We start from the raw sequence: 16,385 nt of genomic DNA, 5'->3' as shown, positions 1-16,385 counted from the left end.
TATGACGAACGACAGTGCGACAAACACCGGTGAATGTATCCTGTATACGTTTACATGTTACACGGTAAGTGTATCCTTTCACTGTTATAAATGTGATAGCACCATGTATTTACACTTTATTTGGTACTGTCATGCATTACTCAGCATTTGTAAAACACAGAAATGTTTCACTGTTGGAAAATACCCCAACTATGTAACAAGATACACACCGTTGTGTCGCACCTTTTTTTAACCATTCGAAGTTTTCAAAACAACCCCTCACGCGCGTAATGGCGGGGGCGTTTACACTTAGCCACATGCAAAGATGTTACCCAATCACAGCAGTGGGCGTTTCCACTGAAGTCTTCAAGAACACACGCCCCCAAAAATGGAGCGTTTGAATCAGAGGCACAAAAACTGGACAGAAAATGACTAATTATTCCTAAATTATGACTACTTTTAATGAAAAAAATCAAACTAACATTATAAGTGGACCTCAAGGAACATTATAAAATAAAATTAAAATCCAATTCATGACACCTTTAAAATACTTCTTACATTTTATTGCGTTGTAAGAAAGCCCTAACAAAATAAAGGAAATTCGAAAGAGTAAAGCATGTTGAATATTATAATTCACAATATGAATTTGTAATGTTCTATCATAATATGTAAAATGTGTTCTATTCAGAAATGCAAAAACAGAGGTGTACAAATGTTTTAGAAGTGCCAATATATATATATATATATATATATATATATATATATATATATGTATATTTCCCCCACACAGAAATCGTCCTGTTATATATTTTTAAAAATCTTTTAATCTTGTATTTATCTTTCATTGCAGCTCTCTCATATGTTCAAACGTTTTGCTCTGTAGTGTTCAAAAAATGCAATCCATGTACAATAGAAATTATTTATTGTTTGAAAAAGAATATAGCTTTTTTTTTTTTTTTACTCCTTTTTACATTTTAAAGCATATTTCCTAAGCAAAACAGTGATCTGATGACAAAATAAGGTAAGTGAGTGGAAACACATCGGTATCAGCCTATAGTTTTTTGTTAAAATCAGCAAAAAAATTAATAAAAAGAATAATAAAAGAATAACTTCAGTGCATTCCTAATTATCTGGAAAATATTTAGCCTACTTTGTAGTACGCTGACAGCATCTCTTTTTACCCAGTAATTGGGTAATGCTAAATGTATAAACCTGAAGAGAAACATTTTAATTAAACTGAAATGGCAATAATGTAGAATTCAGTAAGTATATTCTTTTTTACATTTTATTAACACTTTTTTATTTGACCCCCTAACAGCCCCCCGGAGGTCCCCGGAACCCAGATTGAAAACCCTGTTCTAAGCTACTATAATAATAGCTCAACTAATTCTGTTTAATTCACTTTTCTGTTTATCTTTTACACATGAATGTATATTTAAATATTAGTAACCAACTGGCTGTTTTGTCATTATATATTGTAAACAATTAATAACAGTGTGTGTAATGTAAAGAGAAACAAATCACATGAAAATATCTCTTAAATACTTTTATTCATTCCACTTATTTCTTGACAACACAAATGTAGTTATTATATTTCATCTGAAAGTTTTCCATGAATCCCACACAGTGCGGCCAGCGCATGTTGGATGTGCACTGTACACAACATATACATACATTTCAGTATACTTGTGTGTATTTACATTTTGAATAGAGAAATTTAATTAGTAAAAAAAACACATTTGTAAACTCACTGTTTTAAATTACAATACATTTTCAAAATGTTGTAATTTTTATTCCTTAAACCTTTTTAATTTTACATTTTGATTAAGTTCTTTAGCAATAATTACTTTGTTTCAAGGCTGGAAGCTACTTCATAAAAATTTTGAGGGTACTACATATGTAACCGCAGCGTAGTTTTAGCAGGAAGACTCGCAGCTGTACATCATCGCACCATTAGCTAGGTAACTCCTAGCTCATGTGTCAGCCATCGCTTTATAAGTCTGCTTACAATCTATCACATTGCTGTTTCAGTGTGCCAACACAGCAACCTCCACCACCCACCACCACCAGTTGTGTCCCGTCCTGCACGAGGGTAGGCTACTCGCCCCTGCCTCCTATCTCCGGCATGATCTGACAGTTCCAAGTACAACTTCTTCGGACCGCCAGATGGGACTTACGCCAAAGAGAGACATTACATTCCTGTTTCATATTCATCAAATAAATGTCATCTTAAACTTTACTCAAGTCTGCGAGTCCTCCTGATAGAAATATTTTCCTTGGTAACAAAACCAATAACAGAAAAACATTGAACTTTCAGGGTGTCTGATTTCTGGAATTGGTTTAGTGAACGTATTCGAAGACATTTTATGATTTTATTTGATAATTTGAAAAGATTTACATTTTAAATGTTTTTTTGGGGGAAAACAGACCAAACTAATGCTGTGTGTTCTGTTGTGTGTTGCTGCTGAATTTGACATGATTTTTAATAATTTCGAAATCATAATGAAATAAATAAATACAAATTAGACAATCAATGCATTTTCAATAAGTCTGGACCATAACAGTCACAGCCACAGAAAAGCAATCATCCTGTCTCTTCACATAGTATACAGTACAGAAAAATAATAGGCCTATTTTTAGGGCCTGACAGTGTGCAGTGTTGCACCATTGTTGCATTTTGGCCTCCAAGTTCTTGACATCAAAAGATTTTTGCCCTCTAAATCTCCAGTGCTTTAAAAACCAGCAGATTACATCCAAATAAATACATTCACACAGAGGCGGTCCATGTGTGGATTCATACACACTCTACTTGAAGTTGAACACACAGCCATTGCACATTATGTACTGCATATTGGTTTAAAATATGATATTGTACATGAAGGTAGAGAGACACATATGAACTGTAGTCCCCTTCCTGGACCATTTTTTTAAAGCAACAAAACCATCATGAGAGTCATTAAACCCTAGTGAAACTTAATAACGTATGAATGAGAGGAGACTGCTATGACTGGAAATGCTCTCTGATTTATCTCTGTTGATATTTTGTGGGTGGTCATCCCTGTCCCCATGATAATAAAGTACCAAAGCATCCATTCTTAAAGGGATAGTCCATCCCAAAAGGAAATTTTGTCATCATTTACTTACCCTCATGTTGCTCCAAACCTATATGTCTTTCTAATGTGGATCCATTAGCGTTTTTTGCATCTTTTATTCAATACAATGAAAGTGACTGGTGACTGAGACTGAAATTCTGTCTATAATCTAATTTTAAATTCCACAGAGGAAAGAAAATCATACAAGTTTGGAACAACATGAGGGTGACTAACTATCTATCTATTACATATGGATACAAGACCAGCAAGGATTAAAGGAATATTCCGTGTTCAGTACAAGTTAAGCTCAATCGACAGCATTTGTGATATAATGTTCATTACCACAAAAATGTATTTTGACTCTTCCCTCATTTTTTTAAAGAAGCAAAAATGTAGGTTACGGTGAGGTGCTTACAATGGAAGTGAATGGAGAATATCTGTAAACTTTAAAATACTCACTGTTTCAAAAGTATAGCCACAAGCTATAAACAATATGTGTGATAACATAATTTTAGTGTGATAAAATCGCTTACCTTTTCTGCGTAAAGTTATATCCAATGTTACAACTTCGTTGCCATGGCGAATTATATTCTTAAACCCTGTAATCCCGGAAAAGTGACGATTCAAACAACTTTACAGCTCAAATAATACATACGTTTTAACAGAAGAATTAATGTATGCGTATTTCTGCCTTTAAACCCTCCAAAAATTGGCCCCATTCACTTCCATTGTGCCTCACTGTAACCTCGATTTGTTTTCTTTTCTTTTTTTATGAAAAAGGAGAGACGGGTCATAATTAATTTTTGAGGTATTCACCATTGTGCCACAAATGCTGTCGATTGAGCTGAACTTGTATTGAACCCAGAATATTCCTTTAAGATCCAGCTGACCTTGAGTGACCCCACCAGTGAAAGACTGACACATCAAATCAGTCCATCCGAGACATGATTTTATCTTTGTATCAATGTGTATATCCACATTGCTTTTAACATGGCAAGGCCTAATTGTTCGCACTTTACAATTAGGTTCCATTTGTTACCATTAGTTAACAACATTAGTTTACATAAACTAACAATGAACAATTGTACTTTTATCAACAAACTTGAATAAATATATTGTTCATTGTTAGTTCATGTTAACTAATGTTGTTAACTAATGTTAACAAATTGAACCTTATTTTAAAGTGTTACAGACTAATTTATGAGTCAATCAAAAAATTAATGAGGCAGACAGTCGACTCCCTAACAGAATAAATCAAATTCTAAAATTCAGAATTTTTGGAATCTACACCAATCATAAACTGGAACACTCAGTATAATAAGTGGAAGTCTTCAAAAAATACCAGATTTTTAATTACACAAATCAGACTACCATTAATTGATTGTAAAATTCTTGCTTAGCAATAAATCCAGTCCAGTAAATACATTTTCTACTTTTATTTTTTTGTCCTTTTTGCCACTTTTATAGATAGAGATAATAAGAGAATGACAAGAAATGATGGGTAGGAGAGAACATGATCAAGAAATGGATTCGAAACTGGACTTGAACCCGTGTCGCCCACATGTGCACCACAGCTCAATGTGTCAAGAGGTGTTATTATTACACTCTTTTGGGCTTTTGTGTTTGGGTTTTCATACAAGAAGACACAACTTTGCTTGTAGCACCGCAAGAGGTTAAGGTTACGTTGACCTTTATAAGTAAGTTGAACAATTAAAAACAATTGTAGTTATATTTGCCAGAGGCTCTGAATACTGATCAGTTTAAAGTCAAGCATAATTGGAATTATTCACAGTTCAGTCAAAAAAAACAAAACAAAAAAAAAACATTTGCTGGTCTCTCTTTAAGAAAGAATCAATAAAATAATGCTGTCCAGCTTCATTGCAACTGACCAAATCACATTCGATATGTTCTCACATGACCGATATGTGTCTGTCACCCTTCCAACAGTTAATTTAGCATCAAAGTCTCCATCAATACACAGAGACAACATAAGACATTGGACAAAAGTCATAAAATGGCTTTAAAATAAAAACACATTTGAAAAGCTTGGCAATATGAAGTTGTTTACATCTGCCTGCAGGATATAAATGAACCCCTGGGACAAAACAGAAACATATTTATGTAAAAATAAATAATTCACAAGTGAATGGATGCTGCAGTTTTTATCGTTAACCACTGATACTCCACAACTGTTACAGCATGAGAGATTTGGTTGACCACAAGCTTGTAAGACATGATGGCTGCATCCCAATTTGCATAATAGATGTTCTAAATACTATGCCAGAAAAGGATTAGTATGTCCAAAATCATACTGCATTAGAAATATCCTGCCAAAAATGCACTATTTCCAGTGGATTGTCAAAGTGTGCATTCGTGAATCCTTTGCGGCTAATGTTGCCTATAGTCCCTTTAGAAGAGGAGGAGTTTGTGATGCTTCCATGTCGACTTTTTAATTATCGAAAACTGACAAGAACTGCAAGGCCAAAGCTGCCACAGCAGTTTTTAAATGTATGAACCTTAAAGAGAAGTGTGTGGTTTCTGCACCTAGTGTCACTAAACTAATTTTCCAACAAGTTTACCCAAATACTCCCACCCGTCTTCCACTGGTTGGGCAAAAAGATAGCCCTGCCCAAAGCTCATACCATTGGTTGAGCTAGAAGAAAGTAATTCATACAGGTTTGGAACAACATGGTAATTAAATGATAACAGAATTTTTATTTTCGGGTGAATTATCCCTTTATCCCCCATCACTAGTGAAGCAGACACTTTTAGTACGTAGTAGAAGTATGAAAAATTGGAATGCAGCCAATGACACAGTCGATAAATCTACCGTCATTCAATCACAAAAGTGACTGTTACAAATCAATCAGGGAAAGTATGTAACTCCTCCACACAGAGGAGGAAAAATAAGTTGCATATAGTTGATGCACCATGGCGCAAGCTATCAAGGAACCAGCCTTGATTCTCCATGGAAGACTGTTATAAATTAACTCTGGCAACAAATATAACTCTACTTACAAATAATATATTTTCATGTGTATTCATTATATACTTCAATTCCATATTTTCTAAATAAATAAATGTATACATGTCCAAATAACTCCATATTTTTTGGTCCCAGACTCCTTTTAAGAAAGGGGATGCTGCTGCGTTAAACATCCCATTTAGTCTTTCAGATGTTTACACCAGACAGTCTGTGACAGTTTTGTAATTGAATTGTTTTGGTTTGTTGGTTTGTTTTAGCCCTGGGTGATGATTTCTTATCGTCGTGATCCGACAGCAAAATGCAGAAAGAAAAGATGGAAAAATACGAGAAAGAGAAGACAGATGATAGCGCAGGGTTTCCGTGTCAACTGTCAGAAAGGACTGACAACAATTCCAGGTATTGCAGCCAGATGGTGAGAGCATTTAAGTTGGTGCCGCCCACTTCATCTGCCCCACCCTATCCATCCCCGACCGGCCCAGCTCATTAAATCTCTTCCAAGTGGAGATGTTCCTTACGTTTGCTGAGCTGGGACTCTGTTTGTCAGTGATGGCGTGTTTTTTTCTCCTCACTCTCAGATTCGTAGTCTCTTAATCCAGCACCTTTCTGTAGCTTCATTAAAGATTCTCTCATCTGTAAATAAAGAAATACACTTTTGAAATCCCACAGTGATTAGTTCTTAGTGTCTGTGTTTCTTTCATCTCCATTAACTGATGTTATTGATATGATACAAATATGAAAGTTTCAAGATCATACCTCGTCTAACAACAGTACAGATGACTTTAATATTTCCCTCCATTTCTCCAGCTCGTTTACATGGTAACGCTGCTGAGAGTCCAAAAGTTGGGCCCATTCTATTTGTGTCTGCGGAAGTTTACTGTTACAGATACACACACAGAGTGAAAAATATTCATCACACCAAACTGTAAAGAGAACTAGAATTTTTTGTAAGAAAATGTGAGTGATGCTTGCCCATGCAAAACTCTATACCACGATGCTAGAAGGTTGTGGCTGATTGGCAGGGTGTGGCTATGAGGTTGCTAGGGCATTGCTGAAAGGTTACTTAAGGGCCCAAGTTTAAAGAGCCAATCCCTAAGTCTTTATTATATTCTGGTCCCTAGAAATAGACCAAAAAATTACTATGGAGCCATTGGCTCCTAAAATAAAACATTTACGAGCCAAATGGCCGTTTTTAGTTGCCAAATTACGTAATTTCTTGATTTAGACGGCTAAGCAAGGTAGAAAGCTGAAAAAACAAAGATGATGTTCTAAGTCTTTACTTATTGTAATGGGGCGACCAAGACACAGAGGCTACAAGAGTAATAATAGGCAGAAAAAAAAGAAACGGATTTGGTGCATAAACTAGAGACTACTACTACTACTACTACTACAAAGTGAATATTTTCATATAGAAAAATGATCAGTAATTCATTAACAGTATATCATCAGTGACCGCTGTCATAAATGTCTGGTTTTCTGGTAATCCGGTATAATTAAAACAGACACTGTCATTCAACATACAATGCCACGTTCACACAAATACATTTTAGATTGAAAACACATACATTTTGCTACATTTTGGCCTTCTGTCCACACCAAGACGGCGATTTTGTCACGAAAAACTGAGCTTTTCAAAAACGCTCTCTCAAGTGGATACATTTGAAAACACCGTCTTCGCGTTATACTAGTGTGGACAGAGAAAACGGAGATATTCGAAAACGATGACATAATTTTTGTCATGTGACGCAGTCATGTGATCCATTCAACCAAAATCATCAAGATGGTGGCTCGTATTATAGCGCGTTGTTCTTCCTGCTATCCACACAGATAGAATTGTCTAAGATGTTACTTTAAACAACCTTCACACTGCATTCCTTTAAAGGCGACGGGAAGTTTACACGAAATTCCTGTCCAGCAGCCAGTGCTAATTTTTACACAGTTTTTGTTTTAGTCATAGTTTTAGTCTTTTGACAAAAATGTCCTTTAAAATTAGTCTGTATTTCGTCATGTCAAATTCATTCATTTTAGTCAGTTTTACTCTGACTAAAATGACATATAATTTGTCAACAAAAGTAATATCTTTTAGTTGATGATAATGTGCAAAATGACAAAAACGTGTGTCAAACTGTAACAGAACACACTTTAATTAAACATTTAGAAAAAGATTATAAACATAAACTTAATTTAAAAATGTATCAAACATATAACAGATAGGCTACATACAAAATACTGTACAACTGTCCTTGTGAAAACCTGAGCTCCTAAAAAAAAATAGCATATAATGAATATAATGAAGTATTAGATAATAGCCTACTGTATTATGAATTCTTCATGCTTTAGAAACATATTAATTTGCCATGTTTAACCAATTTAGGAAACTGCATTGTGTGTAGAGTATTTTTTACAGAAACGGCGTATCCACAGCGTAAGTATATACAGGTGCATCTCAATAAATTAGAATGTCATGGAAAAGTTCATTTATTTCAGTAATTCAACTCAAATTGTGAAACTCGTGTATTAAATAAATTCAATGCACACAGACTGAAGTAGTTTAAGTCTTTGGTTCTTTTAATTGTGATGATTTTGGCTCACATTTAACAAAAAACATCTGGAAAGTATGTTCATTTACTGTATATGTACTCAATACTTGGTAGGGGCTCCTTTTGCTTTAATTACTGCCTCAGTTCGGCATGGCATGGAGGTGATCAGTTTGTGGCACTGCTGAGGTGGTATGGAAGCCCAGGTTTCTTTGACAGTGGCCTTCAGCTCATCTGCATTTTTTGGTCTCTTGTTTCTCATTTTTCTCTTGACAATACCCCATAGATTCTTTATGGGGTTCAGGTCTGGTGAGTTTGCTGGCCAGTCAAGCACACCAACACCATGGTCATTTAACCAACTTTTGGTGCTTTTAGCAGTGTGGGTAGGTGCCAAATCCTGCTGGAAAATGAAATCAGCATCTTTAAAAAGCTGGTCAGCAGAAGGAAGCATGAAGTGCTCCAAAATGTCTTGGAAAACGGGTGCAGTGACTTCGGTTTTCAAAAAACACAATGGACCAACATCAGCAGATGACATTGCACCCCAAATCATCACAGACTGTGGAAACTTAACACTGGACTTCAAGCAACTTGGGCTATGAGCTTCTCCACCCTTCCTCCAGACTCTAGAACCTTGGTTTCCAAATGAAATACAAAACTTGCTCTCATCTGAAAAGAAGACTTTGGACCACTGGGCAACAGTCCAGTTCTTCTTCTCCTTAGCCCAGGTAAGACGCCTCTGACGTTGTCTGTGGTTCAGGAGTGGCTTAACAAGAGGAATACGACAACTGTAGCCAAATTCCTTGACACGTCTGTGTGTGGTGGCTCTTGATGCCTTGACCCCAGCCTCAGTCCATTCCTTGTGAAGTTCACCCAAATTCTTGAATCGATTTTGCTTGACAATCATAAGGCTGCGGTTCTCTCGGTTGGTTGTGCATCTTTTTCTTCCACACTTTTTCCTTCCACTCAACTTTCTGTTAACATGCTTGGATACAGCACTCTGTGAACAGCCAGCTTCTTTGGCAATGAATGTTTGTGGCTTACCCTCCTTGTGAAGGGTGTCAATGATTGTCTTCTGGACAACTGTCAGATCAGCAGTCTTCCCCATGATTGTGTAGCCTAGTGAACTAAACTGAGAGACCATTTTGAAGGCTCAGGAAACCTTTGCAGGTGTTTTGAGTTGATTAGCTGATTGGCATGTCACCATATTCTAATTTTTTGAGATAGTGAATTGGTGGGTTTTTGTTAAATGTGAGCCAAAATCATCACAATTAAAAGAACCAAAGACTTAAACTACTTCAGTCTGTGTGCATTGAATTTATTTAATACACGAGTTTCACAATTTGAGTTGAATTACTGAAATAAATGAACTTTTCCATGACATTCTAATTTATTGAGATGCACCTGTATAGAGAGAGAGAGAGAGAGACAGTGAGAGAGAGAGAGAGAGAGAGAGAGAGAACTAGACTGCTCATGACATCATATCAGTGAAGCCACTGCGCCGCCATATTGCTATGCCCAAACATTCCAATGTCCCTAATGACTTAATAGGAAATCATCTCATTTCAGCGAGTAAACATTAGTCTTTCAATCACTGATTTTATATCTGAAATCTGCATGTACATCCCTACAACGCAAACATCTTACACATGTAATTAGTGATTTAATTAAAGTCTGGAATTTTTCCTGTTTCTTGAAAGCCCAAGTGAGTTATGTATATCTACTGTATATAAAACAGTCAACCTCTAACAAACATAATTGAGGAACAGATCAGCTGAATGTTAACAAGTTCACTGAAACTGAGGTAAGATATAAACAGACATTTTCAGAACATCAAACACCGAAGTGTTTGTTCAGAGTTACTTGTTTTATGTTTTCATCATAAAGTGCCTTGTTCTTGCGCTCACTTGAATAAGAGTGCACTCTCTCTTTCCCTCTATCCACCTTTTTCCTGACTTCTCCATGGGTGGTGCCACTGCGACGAGAGACTTCCTCTCGGATGCTCCACACTTCCGCTTAGTTGTTGTTATCAGCTAGGCTAACGTTACTGGTGATAGCAAGCAGCTGAGTGTCTGGATAATTATGCGCCGTTATAGGGTGTTATAAAAACTACAGGTGGCTTAAAATCTACTGGAAAATTAATGTTACAACAATAAGCCCCCCAAAAGCTGCCAATGCTGAAACATTCCGAGTGGAACCAGAAGTAATAACCAGAGGTTGCATTAAACAAATTCTCCATCACTTGCCTTTTAAAAAAAAAACATTGACAGATAATTCCAAATACTGTCCGTCATTTTGGAAGATAACGAAGATAAGAAACATTTAAACCAAGCCTTTGTTTTATTAATCATATTTACGAGGTTAGATTTATCTCATGTGGCGCTGTGAGTGTATGTGAATGAGGGAGAGACCAAGTTGTTCTCGGCAGAGTGCATGAGAAGGTGGCACTTTTTAATGCAGAAATAATGCAAAAGGTATGTGCCTCCATTTTTAAATGAAACCTATTATGACAATACGTCCTCTTTTCACAGATGTTTCCTCTTTTTTCGAACCTTAAAGAGTGACCAGTCGGGATTTCTAGATTCCCTAAATGTCCGCGATTTGGTTGTTTTCATATTGAACTGCTCAACAAAAAACGTAATTAAATCTAGCTCATCATATACGTGAATTCTCTCTCTCTCTCTCTCTCTCTCTCTCTCTCTCTCTCTCTCTCTCACACACACACACACACACACACACACACATACAGGGCACGTGCAGAGAGCGCTAGAGCCCAGTAACTTTACCATGTAAATGTGTGTGATTGTGTACTAATCTATTCAGGGATTGCCGTCGAAACCAAAAGTCCTCACGCGTCCTTTAGTGAGAAAGGTATTTACGTTAAGTAAATACGGTATTCACTCATTTTTGACTGTTGTTAGTGATATTTCAGTGCTTGGTAATGGGAATAAGCTGCGAAGCGGAAGTCTGTAGCATCCGCATTGGAAGAATACGCTAAGCATAATGGGTAATTTCGCTGCCTGTGAAAAAGGTGGATAATCACACACACAGCGGGCACACTGAGATTGAGCGAGAGACATGCAAAGCACTGATACTCTAGATTTAAATGGCAAACGAACACGTATTTATGACATGTATCCATCTATGACTACAGAGAGCACTTCAATATGAAAACAAGCAAATCCCGGGCATTTAAGGCAATTTAGAAATCCCGGTCTGACTTTTTATCCCGGTTTATCCCTTTAGGGGGTAAGGATGTATTATCACCCTAAACAAGCAGATATTACATTTTTTCCACCCTACATTACAACTTGTGGACAGTTTTCCCGCTTCTTTTGATGATTGTTGTGCTGCACTGATAGACTGAACACCGGGGCAGGTGCTCTGACATTGTGATCTGCATATATCTTCTCCCTCGTAAAGAATATTATCCATAACAGCTAATTAAACATGATTGTCACTAGTGGACGAAATGCAACGGTCGTATCCGCAGGTCGGAGATGGTGAAACGGGGGCGTTCGCCTGTCAGTCACTGACGCTCTATGAGAGTTTAAGATGGCTTTTAAGATTTAAGATGACTAAGATGGCCGCTCAAACACTTCCGGTGGCTTCACCTCTTGCTGGTAGTTTACCATTGCATCAGCGATCCAGTTATATATATATATATGTCAGTGGTATTATGACTAGCGTAACGCATAGCTCACACAGCTTCAACTTGTACGCCTCAAGCGGGAAATCCCTAACATACTGAATTATTGGATTTTATAAATCCATACTTAATATCTTCTTCTATTAACATGTTTCTCTAGATGTTTCTTCTGTTTATTTCTTGCACTGTTAATATCTTGCAGTATTATTTTTTTCTCGTCATATTTTCGTCAACAGTCTGCTTTAATAAAAATGTTTAATTATCGTCATGATGTATTTTCTTTGTCTCGTATTCATTATCATTAAAAAAAAAAAAAAAAAAAAACCTTCATCATCAAACAGTTTTGTCAGTGATTTAGTTGACGAGATTAATACTGCCGACAGTGGTACACGAGGACAATTGTATGTCAGATCATACATGGAACATATTTTTGCATGTGCAGTAAGGGGATTTAAGCATTTTTAGATGTTTTGGTGTGGACGAGAAACCTTTGGAAAAAGTCTGAAGACGGCAGTGTGGACTGAGAGCATTTTGAAATGAAAACTACATTTTCTAATTTATCCGTAATATTAACTCATCAGTCAATAGAGGTAATTTAAATAATCTCCCTAATTCTCCTTTCAAGTTTTAATATTCATATTTAGTTATTCTTGGTCACATTTGTGAGCATTTAAGTCGCAGTCTGGAGCCTGCTTATATTGTTCCAAACCCGTATTACTTTTTTTTTTTTTCAGGAGATGTAAGACAATACTCAGTCTGATTGAGTATTGTGATAATACTGTCAGTCACAATTCATTTTCATTGTATGGACAAAAGATGAAATGAAAGTTAATGGTGACATAGGCTATCACTCCCTAACATTCTGCCTAAAGGTGTAGTCACATTCACTTTTGCACGGTGAAATTCTGAGGCCGAAAAAAAACCGCTGGCGGACGTTAAGCATGTGAAAACAACAAAAAACGAATTGCCAAGCAGTCTCTTTTTAATACTGCACTTTATACTTTGTGAGAGTAAATTTAAAAAGAAACTTTTAAACTATGACATCCTTGTCCATTGTCCATCCTATAGGTCAACAAGGCGAATTCACCTGTCAAAGTTCACCAAACTTGAACTCCATGTGAATTCCCCATGGGAAAATTTGCCAGCGGAATTTCACCTAACAAAGGTATATGTTACTATGCCTTAACATTTTCTTTTGTGATCAATGGAAGAAAAAAACCTCATTCAGGTTAGGAACAACACAAGGGTGTGTAAATGATGACAGAATTTAAATTTTTTCAAATCCCTAACCTAAGTAAGAACAATAGTTATAACAAATGAACAGTAAACCTCACATTTCATCTAATACAACAACAACAAATAAACACAGTAAGTAGGTGTACTTACCTTTCATGAGACCTGAGACCATGCCAGGAGGTCAAACTCTGGGCCGTGTACTCCAGCATCCAGAGCTTATAAAACAGCATCATATTTAAAAATACCAGCAGCACCAGACTGAAGAAGAAAAAAAAACAGAACACAAACCCAAATCAGTCATTCAGCTCACTCTACAACAATGTATCAAATAGATCAAATCTCTTCTTTGTAGAGTTGAATATGCTTTGACATTATCCTACAATCATACAGATGAAAACAATGAATACCTTACACAAATCCTGCAGGATGCAATGCAAACAGGAGAGAGAAAAGACATGAAGACAAAAAACAACACAGACAGTAATGATTCTCTGCTGAGAAACAAACTGAGAAACCTGTTCATTCTGAATGAGAGTGTGAGGGACAGACACAGATTGAAAACAGACTTCCACACCAGAGCAAACATAATGTATGTGTAAATGGCCTTTTGACTTCCTAATATAAGTCTTCCTATTGTTCATCAGTGCAGGCCATCATATGCCCAACATATGTTAATATATTCACGACTGTGATGTAAAAACCATCAGACTGATTTATTTTAACTTTTAACATGGAACAATTATGTATTCCATGATGTGGCTGCTTTAATTGAGCTACATGTGACTTTGTTCATTAAGTCTAGCTGTGATCTTTTGGTTGGACTCTCATCTCTCAGTGAGAATACTCACACAGAGCTGATGATGAGCAAAAGTTTGGAAACGCTGTAGAGAGCCAGGCCTTCGGATCTGTGTTCTGAGATGTGTCTGGTCTGCGTGGATCCTGTAGAAATAATATGTGTGAATGGGGCAACAGTGTATAGATTATAATAAAAAAACACATTAAACAACAATATTGCTGCGCTGAGAAATGTTTATGCATACAATTGTTTGTTTTTTCATATAATACAAATGAGTAAAATGTGTAAAGCGACGTTCCTTTAAGACAGTACAACCACAAAATCCACAGTGGATATGAGTCTTTCAGGAGGAAGTTTGGGTGATGTCCCACCTGCCACGTGTTTGATGCGATGGACGACACTCTTCCCGTCCTCAGGTGTGTTGACGGGACTGAGCGCCTCGTCCAGGTGCTGCTGCCTCATGTGCGTCAGGGGGCGTTTCCGTCGCCTCACTGTAGCGGTGCGTAATGCTTTGGATTTGGGAGACTGTTTGTGAGGTTCAGAAAACAGCAGTTGTATCTTACCCAACTCCAACTCTATACACACACACACAGAAACAAAGAGAATGTTAGCATATGTAGTCATAGTTCTTAGTCAAATCCTGTACAAGCATATTTAGTCTATTTAGTCTAATCTTAAAGGTGCAATATGTAACAATTTTCACAAAAAAAAAATGTTTTGCCAATGTGTGAACGGCTTGTAATGCAACTTAAAAAATGAGTCCTTCCCGGACTTCCTAGGTTGCCTATTAAAGCCTATCGACTGATTTTCATGCGAAGGGAGCGGGTCGCTTTTGCCGGGAAAATCCAAAGGATGTGGCGTTTATGCGTGCTCCCGAAAGCCTTGCCTCAGTGCTTCTCTTCTGCTATTCAACAGCAACAACAAATTGCAACACTAGGTAACGTTATCTTAGACATAGAATCCAGCAAACGTCCGGTGCCCAGCACAACACCGACTCCTATACAAACTCAGAGTAAGCCAAAAAAACAAAAACATTTACCTACTGAATCCCATCTGGCTAAGCGGGAACGTGATCGTGGTCGAGCGATAACTAGAGTGAACATCGGCAGGACATTGATTCCTGGAGGGACTTTTGTTCGGTTTTGGGGATCAAAACCGACCCTGAATTGGCATTCTTCTTATTGGACAGGTAAGCTTACATAACTGCAAAGCATGTGAAATATAGTGCCATAAGGATTGTTCTGTGTAATTTTAGCTAAACTACAATAACACATGAAATGAATGCTAGACAATGTTCAAGATAATGCAAAAAGACCCATTCATTAGTGTAACGTAACTTGGTTATACAGAAAATATATACATTCTATTATTATAAAATAATAGTGCATCGATATATCAAAATGGCAGTTGTGATGGAATCACATCAATACTGAATTGTCAACATTTATAATGTACAGTCTATTTTATAAACAGCTACTGTCATCATCCACCAAATTTAGCTAACAGCTATTGATAAAGCTGGATAGCTAGCTAACGCCGACATAGACTATCGTATAAATGCAGTCAATGTTTCATGCAAAGAAAAGTGATTACTTCAAACTACAGTCTTGCATAGTCAGACCTACAGTATATCCACACTTTGTTTTAGCCTTGTTCCAGCACTGGAGAGTCAAATATAATATACAGTCTCAAAGTTTGTAGTAAAACAATCATAACTGTGTAATTTTAATTACGCTACCTCATCTGTCAGCATGATGCCAGTGAATCATGCTTAGTCTCTTTGTACGTTACGTCATTGTTTTGGTCGATGCTCGCTCACTCGCGTCCCTGTGGAGTGTGCGCACGAGCGCGAGTACAAGCAACAGGTAGCTGGCTGCAGTTCACTTAATGGCCACAGTTGTCATTAATAACAAGGGTTTCTGAATCTTACATACTGCACCTTTAACTTTATGCTTCTTAATTACTTGTATGTATAATTCTTTAATTACTGTGTTACTTAATTTATTTTGCTATAATTTATGGCTTAATTTATTATAATTTTCTTTTTAAATATTGTATTTATTAATATTAATTGTTTACTCCATTTGTGCTATTGTTATTTTACTTTATATTATGT

At 36.6% G+C, this 16,385-nt stretch overlaps 1 protein-coding gene across 5 annotated transcripts in view; it reads right to left on the bottom strand.

Moving 5' to 3' along the window:
* Positions 1 to 1,510: 1,510 nt before the first annotated feature.
* The window catches only part of gramd1ba (GRAM domain containing 1Ba), a 67,666-nt gene continuing 52,791 nt past the window's right edge, over positions 1,511 to 16,385 (bottom strand). For all 5 annotated transcript variants that reach the window (XM_051685292.1, XM_051685293.1, XM_051685294.1 and 2 more), the window contains 5 exons: positions 14,641 to 14,844; positions 14,322 to 14,412; positions 13,624 to 13,731; positions 6,811 to 6,931; positions 1,511 to 6,687 (listed from right to left, as the gene is read on the bottom strand). In XM_051685292.1, the coding sequence (XP_051541252.1) occupies positions 6,598 to 6,687; positions 6,811 to 6,931; positions 13,624 to 13,731; positions 14,322 to 14,412; positions 14,641 to 14,844 (614 nt within the window). In that variant the 3' untranslated portion in view covers positions 1,511 to 6,597. The remainder of the gene's footprint in view (positions 6,688 to 6,810; positions 6,932 to 13,623; positions 13,732 to 14,321; positions 14,413 to 14,640; positions 14,845 to 16,385) is intronic.

This window comes from Myxocyprinus asiaticus, chromosome 43 (genome assembly GCF_019703515.2).
Source record: "Myxocyprinus asiaticus isolate MX2 ecotype Aquarium Trade chromosome 43, UBuf_Myxa_2, whole genome shotgun sequence".
NCBI lineage: Eukaryota > Metazoa > Chordata > Actinopteri > Cypriniformes > Catostomidae > Myxocyprinus > Myxocyprinus asiaticus.
Note: the sequence above shows the minus strand (reverse complement) of the source record. Positions and strands in the feature narration are given on the sequence as shown.